Below are 14,807 nucleotides of genomic sequence, written 5' to 3' on the forward strand. Positions count from 1 at the left end.
AAAAGATTTTAACAGCATACACAAAGGGAATGGAGGTCTCAATTCAAAGCTAAAATTCCATTGGCAACCAACACTTGCAAATTAGATAAACCAATTAATCTTAGAGCCGGCAAAACCCAGCTTAATTTGAATTCCAAATACTAACTGATTCCATCCTTACAAAACCTCATTTCAAAACCAGATAAGCATTCATTAAACCAACATCGATTAGACATGCCAATATCTACATACTAAAAACTTAATTCCTTACAAGATATCGCAAACACTATACCAGAAGGAATTTAGCATGTGATCATGGTTAGAAAACTAATCAACAAATATTTAAATAAAAACAAATTAACAAGACAAAATTCGGTAAAGATAAAAGGCTACTGTGAAAAAGTAGTTCCAGGAAATGCATCAAAAAGTTGCACAAAACTATAAAAACTCAGCAGAAATGAAAAACAGATGAGCATACATTCAAGAGTTCTGCCAAATACAGACCAAAATCATAATCGTTCCTATTCCTTCTCTGCATCTTTATCCTTCTTTTTCTTCTTCTTCTTCTTGTCGCTGGTATCAGCCTCACCATTATCTGCACCATTAGCAATGCTGGAAGGCGATGTAGCACCACCATCCTCAGCCTCTTTGTTCTTTTTTTATCTTCCTCTCAGACTTCTCTGCTGCAGGTGAACCATTATCTTTATGCTTCTTCTTCTTCTTCTTCTCCTTCTCAGCCGTCTCGTCACCTAATGACTCTGCATTACCATCCTCTTTGTCCTTCTTTTTCTTTTTCTTCTTCTCCTTCTTTTCAACATCAACCTCCACATCTTCCTTCACGCTCTCTTCCTTCTCAAGTCCTTGGACTTCAGCAACTTTGTCCTTTTTCTTTTTCTTCTTCTCTGTCTTTTCAACATCAACCTCCACATCTACTTCCTTGAACTTTTTAACCTTCACGCTGTCTTCCTTCTCAACTCCTTGGACTCCAGCAACTTTAGCTTTCTTTGAAGGAACGGGAGCAGGACTATCAGTGCTTTCATCCAACTTTCGCTTACGCCCTTCCCCGTCTTCACTATTCTTATTCTTCTGTTTCTTTTCCTCCTTCACCAAAGCCGGTTCAGTAGCAGCCGCAAGGCTTGCCACCACAGAATCCCCACCAGTTGGTAAAACCAGATTTCTCGCCCATTCTTGAGGGGTATTCGGATTTGGCTTCCCATGCTTATCCAACTTCCCCTCCGCTATCAATTTCTTCTTCATCGAAGCCCTCGGCCCCAATCCCCACTTCCTTGGGTACATATCCCGGTCCATCACCACCCTCTTAATCCTCGCCACCACGCCATGATCACAAGTTGCCATCACTGCAGTCGTCATCTCCGCAATTCCCAATGCAATTGCTTCTCCTTTGGTAGTCATTAGCACAACCTCCTCCCCAACTTCAATATCATTCTCAAACCTCAACAACCCCGGAATCATCAACTTGGCACCATAACAAATAGCATTCACAGCCGAATCCTTCACAACCAACCTCTTATAACTCGTCAAAAGTACTTCAAGCGGCATAACCACCCTCCTCAAATAACTCTCATCCCTGTAATTATCATAAACCCACTGCGCATCCATCACATCGTGCATTGTAACCATGTTATCTTTCTCTCCCAAAATCCCCGACCGCACCCTCCTCAGCTCCTGCATATGCCCTCCAACCCCAAGAATCAGACCCAAATGCACACACAGCGTCCTCACATAAGTCCCCGCCTCACAAGAAATCCAGAAAACAACCAAATGCTTATCTACGTCATACTCAAGAAGCTTACTTTCATATATAGTCCTAATCCTGAGCTGCCTCTTCACCGCCGAAATCAACGGTGGCCTCTGAAACACAGCCCCAGTGAGCGTTTCCAGCGCCCGAGCCACCTTCGACACATCGGGCACAGAAGAATGCAACCGAGCAATACAGACATACTCTTTCCCAGCACCCTGTTGCGATTTCACAAGCCTAGTGGCTCGATCAATGCACACAATCAGGTTCCCAGTGACTTTCGGGTCGAGGGTACCGCTGTGACCCGTTTTCTCGACCCTGAGGATCCGTTTGATCCAGGCGACGACCTCGTGGGAAGATGGGTTAGCGGGCTTGTCGAGATTGATAATACCGTACTTGACGTATTGCTCGAGAGGGCGCTTGAGAGGGGAGTAACCGGAGGGGAGAGGGGTGTAGTGTCCGGTTCGCACGTTGAGGCGGTCGTAGTTCTTCAGGAGGATCGGCCACTGAGAGGTGTCAATGGATGGAGTGAAGCTCTGGGGCTTGATCATGAAGTCCCCAGAGCTCTTCTGGGTCGGCTCGGAGCCGAGAGGCGCGAGTGGCTCCGGTAAGATTGGGGTGGGGGTTTCATCTTTGGAGCGGTGCTTCTTCTTTTTCTTCTCTGAGCGAGAGAGCTCGACGTCGGACATGGCTCTGGGCTCGGTGAGTGGGTGCGAGAGTGGCTGGTTTCTCTAGGGTTTTAGTGGAGGCGAATGAAATGGGGGGTTTTGTGGGAAATCAGAAATGTGGGGTTTTAGGGTTTTGGTTAGGATTTGGGAGAGACCCTTTTCTTTTCTTTTTTTGTTTTTTACTTGTGAAACGCCTCATTTCGTGCATTACTTTTTTTTTTTTTACTTAGGCCAAAGGTTACAAAATTTGTCCAATGTCATTATTATTATGGGAAAAATATAAAAAAGCCCCCCAAACTACCAGCCGTTTTTAATTTAGCTCCTTAATGTTTCAAAAGTGATAAAGTAGCCCCCAAACTACCAAACTATTGCATTTTGGCCATTCCGTTAGTCAAAACCGTCAATTTGGACGGAAAATGCAAAACGATGTCATTTTGTTATGGGTAAGTTACTACAATGCCCTTTTATGAAAAAAAAAATTTGGAAAAAATATAAAAAAGCCTCACAAACTACCAGCCGTTTTCATTTTAGCCCTCTAATATTCAGAAAGTGATAAAGTAGCCCCCAACAAAATGACGTCGTTTTGAATTTCCGTCCAAATTGACGGTTTTGACTAACGAAGTGGCCAAAATGTAATAGTTTGGTAGTTTGGGGGGCTAGTTTATCACTTTTGAAATATTATGGGGCTAAATCGAAAACGGCTGGTAGTTTATGGGGCTTTTTTATATTTTTCCCTATTATTATTTTTGAAGTGACTCTTTTGTATTCATTCATTGAAAAAAAAAAAAAAAAAAAGCATAAAGTTCTTACATCATTAGACAGCATAAAGCTTTGGGGTTACAAGACAAATATAAAAATCTTTCAATCAAGTCTTATCTATGACTTTAACATCCGCTAACACATGTCCAAACTTCAGTTATAGAACAGATCTGCTTCAGACAAACTTAATCTAATACATAGGTAGCTCATATTCTCAACATTTATTTTTCCGGCTATAGGGGCAAAACCCTTACACCGAAACTAATTATCCTCGACCCAAAGGCTAGGATAAAAACTTTCACCCCAAAGATCGCTCATGAAAGCAGATCTAAAGAGAAGTTAAATCCTTATTAAAAAAAAAAAACAACAAAAACACAATAAAAATAAATAAATAAAAAACCAGCAAATAGCTACAATAACAGAGGCGAGGGAAGTGAAAAGCCCAACCCCGGGGAGGCGAAGCGTGGCGCAGCACGGTGGAGGGCAGACGGAGGTAGCGCAGCACAAGCAAATGGATGGCCGAAGCAATTGGACTAGTCAAAAAAAAAAAAAAAAAAAAAAAAAAAAGGAAGGATGGATGGGGAGAAAAGAAGAGGGGAGTAGGGGGAGGGGGAGGGGAAAGGAGCTCCCTCCTCCCCACAGGTTTCGTTTTTTCTCTATAGGTTTTCTCTCTAGCTTTCTTTAAATTTTAAAAACAAATTAAAGAATCAAACGACTTCCCTTATTATTTCCTTATACTATTTAAATATTATTTCAAATAAATGTTAAGAAAAAAATAGAGAAAAGAGAAAGCATTTTTTGTTAAAATAATGGTATTTTATTTATGAGTGTTTAGAGATGATTCTTCATAAATTTAGAGAACAAAACTACCTTTTACTTATATATCTAGATACATCACATAATATGTTTCCTTAATATTTAGGGTTAAACACTTTTTTTCCCTATGGCTTGACAACTTTATTCTTTTTCACCTCAGTATCATTTTTGTATTGTATATGGTAGTTGAAAATGTCTAAAAACGAAAATAGTAACTCTGTCAAAATATTGACAGAAATACACATCAACACCCTTAAAAAATAAACATATGTCTTTATACCTAATTAAAAATTAAAAAAGTAAAAACAAAAAAATATAGGAAAAAATATAAAAAAGCCTCCCAAACTACTAGCCGTTTTCGATTTAGCCCCCTAATGTTTTAAAAGTGATAAAATAGCTTCCCAAACTACCAAACTATTGTATTTTGGCCCCTCCATTAGTCAAAACCGTCAGTTTGGACAGAAATTGCAAAACGACGTCATTTTGTTATGGGTAAGTTACTACAATGCCCTTTTATGAAGAAAAAAAAAATTGGAAAAAATATAAAAAAGCCTCCCAAACTACCAGCCGTTTTCATTTTTAGCCCCCTAATGTTCAGAAAGTGATAAAGTAGCCCCCAACAAAACGACGTCGTTTTGCAGTTTCTGTCCAAACTGATGGTTTTGACTAACGGAGTGGCCAAAATGCAATAGTTTGGTAGTTTGGGGGGCTACTTTTATCACTTTTGAAACATTAGGGGGCTAAATCGAAAACGACTGATAGTTTATGAGGTTTTTTTTTATATTTTTCCCAAAAATATATATATTAAAAAATGATGGCTCGAGCCACTCCTGGTCTGTTTGGGGGTGACCGAAACCACCCCATACTTATTAGGGGTGGTTCAGCCAATTCAAAAGGCTAAATGAAAAAAGTAAAAAATAAAAAAAAATAAAGGTTCGCCCTTGGGGATGGCCAAAACCACCTTAGGCCAAAGGGGGTGACTCACCTTAGTGGCAATAACCGCTAACCGTAACCGCCTTAGCGGTTAGTAAATTTCACTAACCGCAACCGCTAACCGCGTAGCGGTTAGCGAAATAGATAACCGCCCGCTAACCGCTTTTTTAAAATTGGGTTTTTTTTTTTTGGATTTTTTGGGCTTTCTTTATGGCTTTTTGGGCTTTTTTTTACCCTCATTTTTTTTTCTTGTATTTTTAATATCTTCTTGGGCCCAATTGCTATAAAAAGAACCCATATTGAAAAATCAAAAATATTTGACCCAAAATTTACATTTATTTGTACTTTAAAAAAATTTCCTTAAATATTAAATCATAACCGATTAACTTTTTTTTAAAAAAAAAAAAAAAAATTCAACACAATATACAAAAAAAAAGTTCAGAATTCAGACAACTGTCACAACATATAAAAAAATATATAAAAAAAGTTCAACACAAAGCATATAAAATAAGTTCAAATAAAACATTAAATGATACAAATAAAACATTAAAACTTCATCAATGGTTAATTTGTAACAATTTTAAAAAAATTGTTACAAATGGTTCAAAAAATTCAAAATTGTTCAAAAAATGGTTAATTTTCTTTCTTTTTTTTTCTTTAAAAAAATGGTTAAATTTCTTTTTCTAAAAAATGTTCAAAAAATACATTAATACTTCAATTGTGATTATAAGTAACACATTGTTGAATCTAATGTCAATTACTTAATTTGATATTATATAATCATATAGTCTCATTAAATTATATGATATGATTCATATGATTAATTATTTAAATTCTTATCATATTTACTTATAATCTTTTTTCTTTGAATTGAACTTAATATCTATTGGTAAATGGTAATGTTCAAACTCCTAAATCCTAAATTTCTAAAGTATCTAATAATGCTTTAATTAAATTGTAGATTTGTAGTTATAAGTAATATATTGTTTAATTCAATTGAATCAATTGTGATTATCATTGTACATGAATCATATGATTAATTTGTAGACTTATGACTTATGAGTTATGTCATATTATATATGTATTATTTATTATTATATAATCATATGATTTAATGATCAAGTCATCATGTGATATAATCATATCAATTATAGTGATAATATATAAATTACTAAAATTATAATGATAATACATTAATACTTAAATTGTGTTTATAAGTAACACATTGGTCATTGTTTAATCCAATGTCAATTACTTAATTTGATATTTTACGAATCATATCATCATTGTACATTAATAATATGATTCACTTGAAGTCTTGAATAAAATATTTGAATTGTCATTAAATCATATGATTAAGTATTGATATTATACATTTATATTATTCATATGCATATATAGACTTATATAGACTTATAACATATATAGACTTATAAGTTTATAACATACATTGAAAATAAGTCTCTAGATATTTAATTGTTGTATTAGTATGAATTGGTATACTTATGAGTTATGTCATATTATATATGTATAATTTATTATTATATAATCAAATGATTTAATGATAAATTGATCATGTGATATAATCATATAAATTATAGTGATAATACATTAATACTCAAATTGTGATTTAATGATCAAGTGATTATGTTATATGTATAAATATTTTTATAATTATAATTATAAAAATATATTATATAAAAAGGCGGTTAACGGTTACGGTTAGTAGACCCAATAACCGCTAACCGCTAGGCGGTTATAGTGGTTAGGCGGTTAGCGGTTAATGCGATTAAGCGGTTAGACGGTTAGGCGGTTAGCGATTATAACGGTTAGCGGTTAGCGGGCGGTTACACCCCTACGCCAAACCACCCCAAACTGCCCATGGGTGGATGGCCACCCTCATTTTGTCCAAATGAGTAGCTAGAGCCACCTTTAAAAAAAAAATAAAATAAAATAAAATTGTACTTTTTTTAATGTTTTTAATAATTTTAGTTTCAAATTTTTTTCTTTTTTATCTTTTAGTTTTAATGAGGCATAGGGACACTTGTCATTTTTTAAGGGCATTAATGTGGATTTTCGTCAATTTTTAGATTGAGGTATCAATTTCCATTTTTAGCCATTTTCAAGATACCATATAAGATACAAAGCGAAACTGTGGTTAGAAAAAAAAATTACATTTGCTTTCATGAACTACCACCCTCTGCCAATATGGCCCCATGAAATGACTCTCTCACCACCCTACACCATTAAACTACCATCATTTAGGGAATCTGTTAAATCATATGGAATATTCTTTTTTTAGATTTTTTTTTACGTGTCCGCACAAGACGGGGGAAAGGGATTCGAACTAGTAACCTCCACTTCATTAGGCGTGGTCCCAACCTAATGAAGATAGGCTGACATAGATACCCTAAAATAAAATAAAATATCAATATTAAAAAAAAAAAAAAACAAAACTTAAACTAAAAAAAAAATGGATAAATGTAAAATCAGTCCATGTGGTTGGCCTAAATTACAAATTCATCTTTGCAATATAAAAAAAATAAAAATTAATTCAAAGGTCATCAAGATAGGCCAAAATAACAATTTAGTCCATGCAATCAAATTCCGTCAAAACATTTGACAAATTCCATTAGAATGTCACGTCAGTACCAATAAAATGATGACAAGTGTCACTCTTAATAAAAAATAAATTAATATATTAAATATATAAAAATAAAAAACTTAAAATTTATTTTTTTATTTTTTCGAAAAAAATAGAATGGTGGTTACCAGTTTTCAACCACCCCTTGGAGGAGGGGGATTAGCTAGCAAGCCACCCTCGGCCACCTCTAAGGTGGCTCAGGTGGCATGCCACCCTTGAGGTGTAGGTGGCTTTCGGGCCACCCCATATCTGGTTGCACGCCACCACAGTCATATTACCGTATTTCTTCTTTGACCATACTATTTGTTCCCTATTGTCTAAAATTTGCATTGGCATGGCATTTCCTCGTAGGTTAAATTGCCCTAAAAATGAAGCAACTCGTAGTTGAATACATTTTCTGGGATCCGATACATACTTCTACCGTATGGACACATGGAATACATAATAAATTGCTTATCTATTATCAATTTTAAATAACATTGAGTTGTAGTGTTTACCCAAATTTGAAAAGCATTCATATTTGTTAACATCTTCACCCTTCCATGAAAGTTTTTCAAACAACATTCAACGTTCTTGTCATGCCATGATAATATGGTATGTGTATGTCATGTCATGCTATTATGAGAGTAGAATTCTACAACTAAGAAACTACTTGCAAGCACGTATCTTATGAAACTCTAGAAGTATTTGAAGTTATAGTCTCTACTTTATTCTAGAATAGAGTAGTTTAATAAATATCTTAGAGTAATAGTAGTTTAATTGCTTAAGGAGACTTAGCTAGTTTCAATTATTATTCATTAATTAGCAGTTTTATTTATATCTTTATCTTTCCATTGTAGCCTTATTTAAGGACGTTCAATCAATAAAGAAGGAATCAGAAAATTAAAAGGTTTAGGTTCCCGCAAAATCTAAATTATATTCACGTTACGTTATGTGTTTGCAAAAATTATTCACGGAACATATTATATATATATAAAATTTTGATTTTCCCAAACACAATTATATGTAGAAATTTGAGGTGAAGCAAGAATACATCTTATTGAATAATGGTCTTCTCATTGGTAATTGTAGTGATGTATGTTGTTTATAGGGCAGACACCTACTTTGTGATTTGGATTATTTGGGACACACATGCATGTGAAGAAAAAACTCATTGGAATACAACGTAGGAGACAAGTCACCTCTCATTGGTTTAAGGTTCAAGTATTTGTTGGATGGTTGAATCTTCTTCCTCATTCCAACACAAAATCCTCCTAATCACCTTCCATTAAGGATGACAATGCACACTCCTCACTCATTATCACCCATATTATATTGCTCACCCAAAACCAAAATACTATTCATTTTTATAAAATGAAATTGGAAGGCAAATGCAAAGTTGTCATATAAGACTCACCAAATTGTTTTTCACCTCTCTAGAATCATTGCTTCGTTTGCCAACGCTTTTTGTCTATTTTTTATTAACAAACAATTTAAAACACGAACTTACAAAAAAATCACACCCTTTAAATTTGTTTTCCAAATGAACCTACCTACCATCTTATTTGTGATGAATATTAATAATAAGGGAAAATTACAGTTTACCCCATCAAAATTGACAGTGTTTTTCAATTTGAACACCAAAGTTTCAATTTTTGCAATCCACCACCCAAAAGTTCTAAATTTTTGCAATTTGACCAATTGTATTTACAACTTCCCATATTGCCCATAATTTTTTATTTTTTATTTTTTATAAAAAATTTTAAAAAAAATTCGGGGTGGCTACGGCCATCTGGCCATTTTTGCACCCCCAATTTTTTTTTTTTAATAAAAATAAAAATAAAAAATAAAAATTATGGGCAATATGAGAATTTCGGGATAATATTGGTCGAATTAAAAAAAATTGGAACCTTGTAGGAGTGAAGTGCAAAAATTAAAACTTTAGTATTTGAATTGAAAAATACTATCAACTTTAAGAGAGTAAACTGAAATTTTTCTTAATAATAATAAAAAAATAAATTTGCTTGCTTTAGACTAGAATGGTTCAAATGGTTAAGGGTGGCTCAACCACATAAGACAGAAAAGAAAGGCCAATAAAAAAAGCAAGTTAGCATGCCTACCTGATGCGACCCTTTTCTTTGAACTTTAATTTTGGATTCATTATTTCCCTATTTTGCCTTTACTTTAGAGCTGTAATTAATTGACCAAAGAATGAAATAGAAAAAAGAACAAAACAACAAAAGTTGTGATAATTTTGAATGAAACCACAAGTCTAAAGAGGAATAGAACATTGTTGTCTTTACTCACAAAATGGGTAAGAGAAAAGCTTGATCTATAAAGCCTTTGTCCTATTTATCAATCACCCACAAATATGCTAAATATTATTTACTATAATCTCTCCTCTTTTTATTTTTTTTATTTTATTTTTCACATCCATTTGCCTATTTCCTTTTCCATCTCCTTCTTCATATCCCAATTTCTCTATTTTATAATTTCAATTCTTGCCGGAGGAAAAACTATCTCAAATGGGACCCATGTGATAAAGTAATGATTAAGTGATTAAATTTACTTCTTTCTATCAGTTTAAGCTTATGTGATAACTGGTAATTTAACTTGGTATCAGAGCCAAAAGTTCTAAGATCAAACATTGACTCCGTCAATTTACCTCATATTTAAATTAAATATGTCACGTGTTAGACCTTACTTATTAAAAGGGAGTTTGAACTCACACGTGAGAGAGAGTGTTAAAGTATTGATTAAGTGATTAAATTTACCTCTTCCTATCAGTTTAAGCTTATAGAATACCTAATAATTTAATTTCATGCAGTTTGGTTAGAGTTGTTAGACCCAACTTAGTTTGACATTATACTCTAATTTTCCTTTGACACCAACAAATTCAATAATAATAATAATAATAATTTTTTCTTTTAACTATATTAGATGAAACTCAACTCATATTAATATGATGAGTAAAGCTACTCATTTCACGTCAGTTAATATAACGTGTTTTAAATAATTTTCACTTAAAATATATCGCAATTAATGTGAAATGAGTGTAAATATTTTTATTATGATGAACAAAATATGCAAGTTTGTCCTTAAAAAGATGAATTTTTTTACATATATATTCTAAAATACATGTTTTAAAAAATTAATGAATTGAATTAAAAATATATATATATATATATTAGCACAATTTAAAATACAACTTTTTTTATAAAAAAAAAAAAAAAGAAAAAGAAAAAGAAAAGGATATCGTGAAGACTTTGATCCGGCGGCTATGAAGAAGAATGGAGAAAATCAACGGGGATGATGTATTTAAAAAAAAAAAAAAAAACGCGTTGAAAAATGTGGCAAGGATTTCTAATTTGGACAAAGCAGTCTGTCAGTCAGTCAGTCTCCGCGGATGATAAAATAAAGAATCTTAAAATTTTCCCGAAAAATATCTGACAAATTGCCCGAAATCTGATTTAAACAGTCGTACGTACACACATGGTCAAGCTGCCCGATATCTAAGAGGGCAGGTTCAAACTCCCAGGCAGCCCACTCCCAATACTTAATTGCCTTCCGCATAATTCAGTGATCACTCTGCCAGCGCCACCACCACCATCGGAGGTGGCGCCTGTGGAAGTTCTGGGGTACCTTCTCCATGCGCTAAGCGGAGGTAAGAGATTGGAGAGGGAATGGGTCAGGGCCTGAGCTGCGGAGCACGTGAAGGGAGTGGCCTGTTCAGTGCTGTTCAGAATGGTGAAGTTGAGCTGCTTGAGGCTATGGTAGAGGCAGACCCAAGTGTCTTGGAAGAGACCAGTGGATATGGGAGGTTGTCTGCCCTTCATGTGGCGGCTGCAAATGGTTGGATCGAGGTGCGTTTGTGGTTTCTTGATTGATTTTGATGGGGGGTATGGGTTTTCTTGGGAGAATTCTGATGGGTTTATAAATTATCTGGGTTTTGTGTTTGGTGCTGGGTCTGATCGCATATATATAGGTTCTTTCTGTGCTTTTGGACAGGTCAGTTAATCCAGATATCTTGAATCGCCATAAACAGGTACAACGTTTGGGGTCTCAGTGTTTGTCTCAGACCATGAATCTTTGTTTTGCATGCTTTTGATTGAACATTCTTTTCTTTGTGGTTGATTTAGACCCCGTTAATGTTGGCGGTAATGCATGGGAAGATCTCTTGCGTGCAAAAGCTTATTCAAGCAGGGGCAAATGTGCGTTACTTTTGTTATGAGTGATGAAAATTTTCTTGGTAAATTTCTTACTCAAACTATTAAAAGAGGTAGTGATCATGGGTTATGTCTATGATTTATTAGATATTGATGTTTGATTCTCTCAACGGAAGAACCTGCTTGCATTATGCTGCTTACTATGGTCATTCAGATTGCCTGCAAGCTATTCTTTCTGCTGCCCATTCCACCCCTGTTGCAGATTCTTGGTTAGTCTCTCCCTCTCTGCCTCTGTCTCTGTCTCTTTGTCTCTCTGCGTCTATTTGATTCACATCATTGCTGAATAATTTGCATCGGGTGGCATTTGTAGGGGATTTGCAAGATTTGTGAACATAAGAGATGGAGGGGGTGCAACCCCACTGCATTTAGCTGCTCGTCAACGACGGCCAGAGTGCGTGCATATCCTTTTAGACAGTGGGGCTCTTGTTTGTGCTTCAACTGGTGGATATGGGTAATGGTTTAAATTAAGGTCTTCTCGATATTGTAGCTAAATAGTGATCATTTGCCATTCAGATTGATGAAGGTACCATGATCTGCAGCTACCTAGGGAGTACACCGCTTCATTTAGCTGCTCGTGGCGGTTCTTTGGAATGTGTCCGTGAATTGCTTGCCTGGGGAGCGGATAGGCTTCAAGTAGATTCATCTGGGTAAGATTCATTAACAGCTATGATCAGCCCAGTTTATTTGTTTATTTGATTTTCCAATTGACTATAAATTTTGCTACCAAAAGTAATGACTATAGTTGAGTTTTTGCTTCCCTTTTCGGGAACTTATTTTTCATCTCCTTATTCCCTACACATGTTTTGGTCAAAAAGATATTTTAGAAGAGCTCAATACGGGAATGTAACTCCAGGGAATCCCTCTCCCAAGGTTGCACTTTTGTATTATGGAGAAGTATATGCAAGAAGTTATTCTAGCAATTTGCCCTGTTTGTTTCTCTGAGGCTCAGATTACTTGCTTTCTCCAATGAACTGTTTGTGTCAACTGTCAATTGACATAAAATATGATACAAATGAGACTTCCATTACCTTCTTTGATCTATAAGAGAAATGTACAAAATATTATTTGAATAACTGTAGTTGTAGAAGTGAAGAATATTTTGGTCCAAAACTTGATGTAATGGGTATAATCTAAAAGATAGTTCATGTTTTGTATGTATGAAGCCTTGGAAGAATATAGGAGTTATCTTTTTAATGAGGAGAACGGTGGTATTTGAATTTGATTACTTACAGATAGACGAGCAACTTGAACCTCACGGACCTTGTGTTATGCATATAAAATAAATTGTAACAACATTTCAAAAGTTCTTTTGCCATGTGTATTATATGGAGCCTGCTTTGACTTTGTTCCCACTTAACTGTCCTTTGTCATTAAATTGTCAGAGTTTGCTTTGTCTAATGATTACCACCCTAATTATGAGTTTTTGAAGGTGTTGTTGAAACTTGTAAAAGGAATTGTCTTTGCAGGAGATTTCCATACACGGTTGCTCTTAAGCACAAGCATCGAGAATGTGCAGCCTTGCTGAATCCTTCATCAGCTGAGCCTCTTGTCTGGCCATCGCCTTTGAAATTCATCAGTGAGCTTAATCCAGAGGCAAAATCACTGCTAGAGAGGGCATTGAAGGAAGCGAACATGGAGAGAGAGAAGGCCATATTGAAGGAGACTGTGTACTCACTTCCAGCTCCTTCCGATTTTGATGTTGGGGATGACGACAATGCATCTGAGGTAATGTCCTTCATTTTCTATTTTTGCTGTAGATTGATAATTTTAACTTAAATTCTATGTATTTTTAGAACTTGAAAACTGTATTTGATGAAAGCCTAAAACTCTAGATAGAATTTAGGCATTCAAATGCCTAAAATTCAGAGTGCAAGTATGGCATTCAAATGCTACAAAAATTTTCAGTCAGCATTACTTTCCATTTATGCATGTTTTATCGATTGGTGGAAACTGTGTTAAGAAACTGTTTCCACTGTTTGGATGGCCTTGATGAAGCAGTGCATCCAGAATGTACGAGAAGCAAATTTTGTCAGCATAGCTTTAACTCTTCTTATTGCTTAATAAAAATGTTATCTGTACTAAGTCAGAGGAAGAAACCTTCAGGGAGTGAATAATGGAGTAATATTTTATCAAGTCATACATGCAGTTTCTTATTTGCTTGTGAAATCTTCTCAAACAGGCCAGCGATGTGGATCTATGCTGCATATGCTTTGACCAGGTATGCACTATTGAGATCAGACCATGTGGTCATCAAATGTGTGCCCATTGCACCCTTGCCCTATGCTGCCACAAGAAGCCCAACCCTACAACTGCTTGTCCTACTGCCCCAGTTTGCCCGTTTTGCCGAAGCAGCATTAATCAACTAGTAGTTGCCGAGATGGAGACTAGAGATGATTTAGAACTTGAACATAGTCTCTTGAAGCCTAGGAGATCAAGGAAGTCGAATTTCAGTGAAGGCAGCAGCAGTTTCAAGAGTTTGTCTGCCATGGGCTCATTCGCAAGATTGGGTGGTCGCAGTCCGGGAAAGGTTGCTGCTGAATGTGATGCGGTGGTTGATAAGCCTTGAAATAGCAGTCCTGGATTTGGTTTCAGACAGAGTGATGCAAATGTCGGACCCCGGATTCGCTTCGGAACTGAGACCCAAATGGGTATGAATTTAAAACCTCATTTTTAGTAGATATGTCCTAATATGCTAAGAGCATCTGAGAAAAAAGACTCAAAATTTCGGTTGATGAATTCCATTCTACAGAGGCGAGCTTCATTCGACATATAGCCTTTAATGTTGGTTTTTTTCTGCTTCTCTATTTATTGAGAAGCATCGATGTTTATGAGGGCTTAATTGTCCTTAATTGTCCTAAGTACTTAAATCTATTCGTTTCCTTTATAATATGGTCAATTTTCTTTGATTGCGCAACCATCATGGACAAGTTAAAATACACACAACTCGGGCCATGCTTATAACAAAAGACTAATGCCTACAACTCCAAGCATTGGAGCCCAAAGTACAATGGTACTTGTGTAAATTTTGCATAATTGCCTCCGTC

At 35.4% G+C, this 14,807-nt stretch overlaps 1 protein-coding gene and 1 pseudogene across 1 annotated transcript; one reads left to right on the forward strand and one right to left on the reverse strand.

Moving 5' to 3' along the window:
* Positions 1 to 298: 298 nt before the first annotated feature.
* LOC132161897 (H/ACA ribonucleoprotein complex subunit 4-like) lies at positions 299 to 2,559 on the reverse strand (annotated as a pseudogene).
* An 8,479-nt stretch (positions 2,560 to 11,038) lies between these two features.
* LOC132191482 (putative E3 ubiquitin-protein ligase XBAT31) lies at positions 11,039 to 14,667 on the forward strand. Its single transcript, XM_059606516.1, has 8 exons — positions 11,039 to 11,400; positions 11,523 to 11,582; positions 11,677 to 11,748; positions 11,851 to 11,972; positions 12,074 to 12,214; positions 12,303 to 12,410; positions 13,230 to 13,488; positions 13,943 to 14,667. The coding sequence occupies exons 1-8, from the start codon at positions 11,221 to 11,223 to the stop codon at positions 14,327 to 14,329; spliced, it is 1,329 nt and encodes a 442-aa protein (XP_059462499.1). The 5' UTR covers positions 11,039 to 11,220; the 3' UTR covers positions 14,330 to 14,667.
* The last annotated feature ends 140 nt before the right edge of the window (positions 14,668 to 14,807 follow it).

The sequence above is a fragment of the Corylus avellana genome, chromosome ca9 (genome assembly GCF_901000735.1).
Source record: "Corylus avellana chromosome ca9, CavTom2PMs-1.0".
In the NCBI taxonomy this organism is placed as follows: Eukaryota; Viridiplantae; Streptophyta; class Magnoliopsida; order Fagales; family Betulaceae; genus Corylus; species Corylus avellana.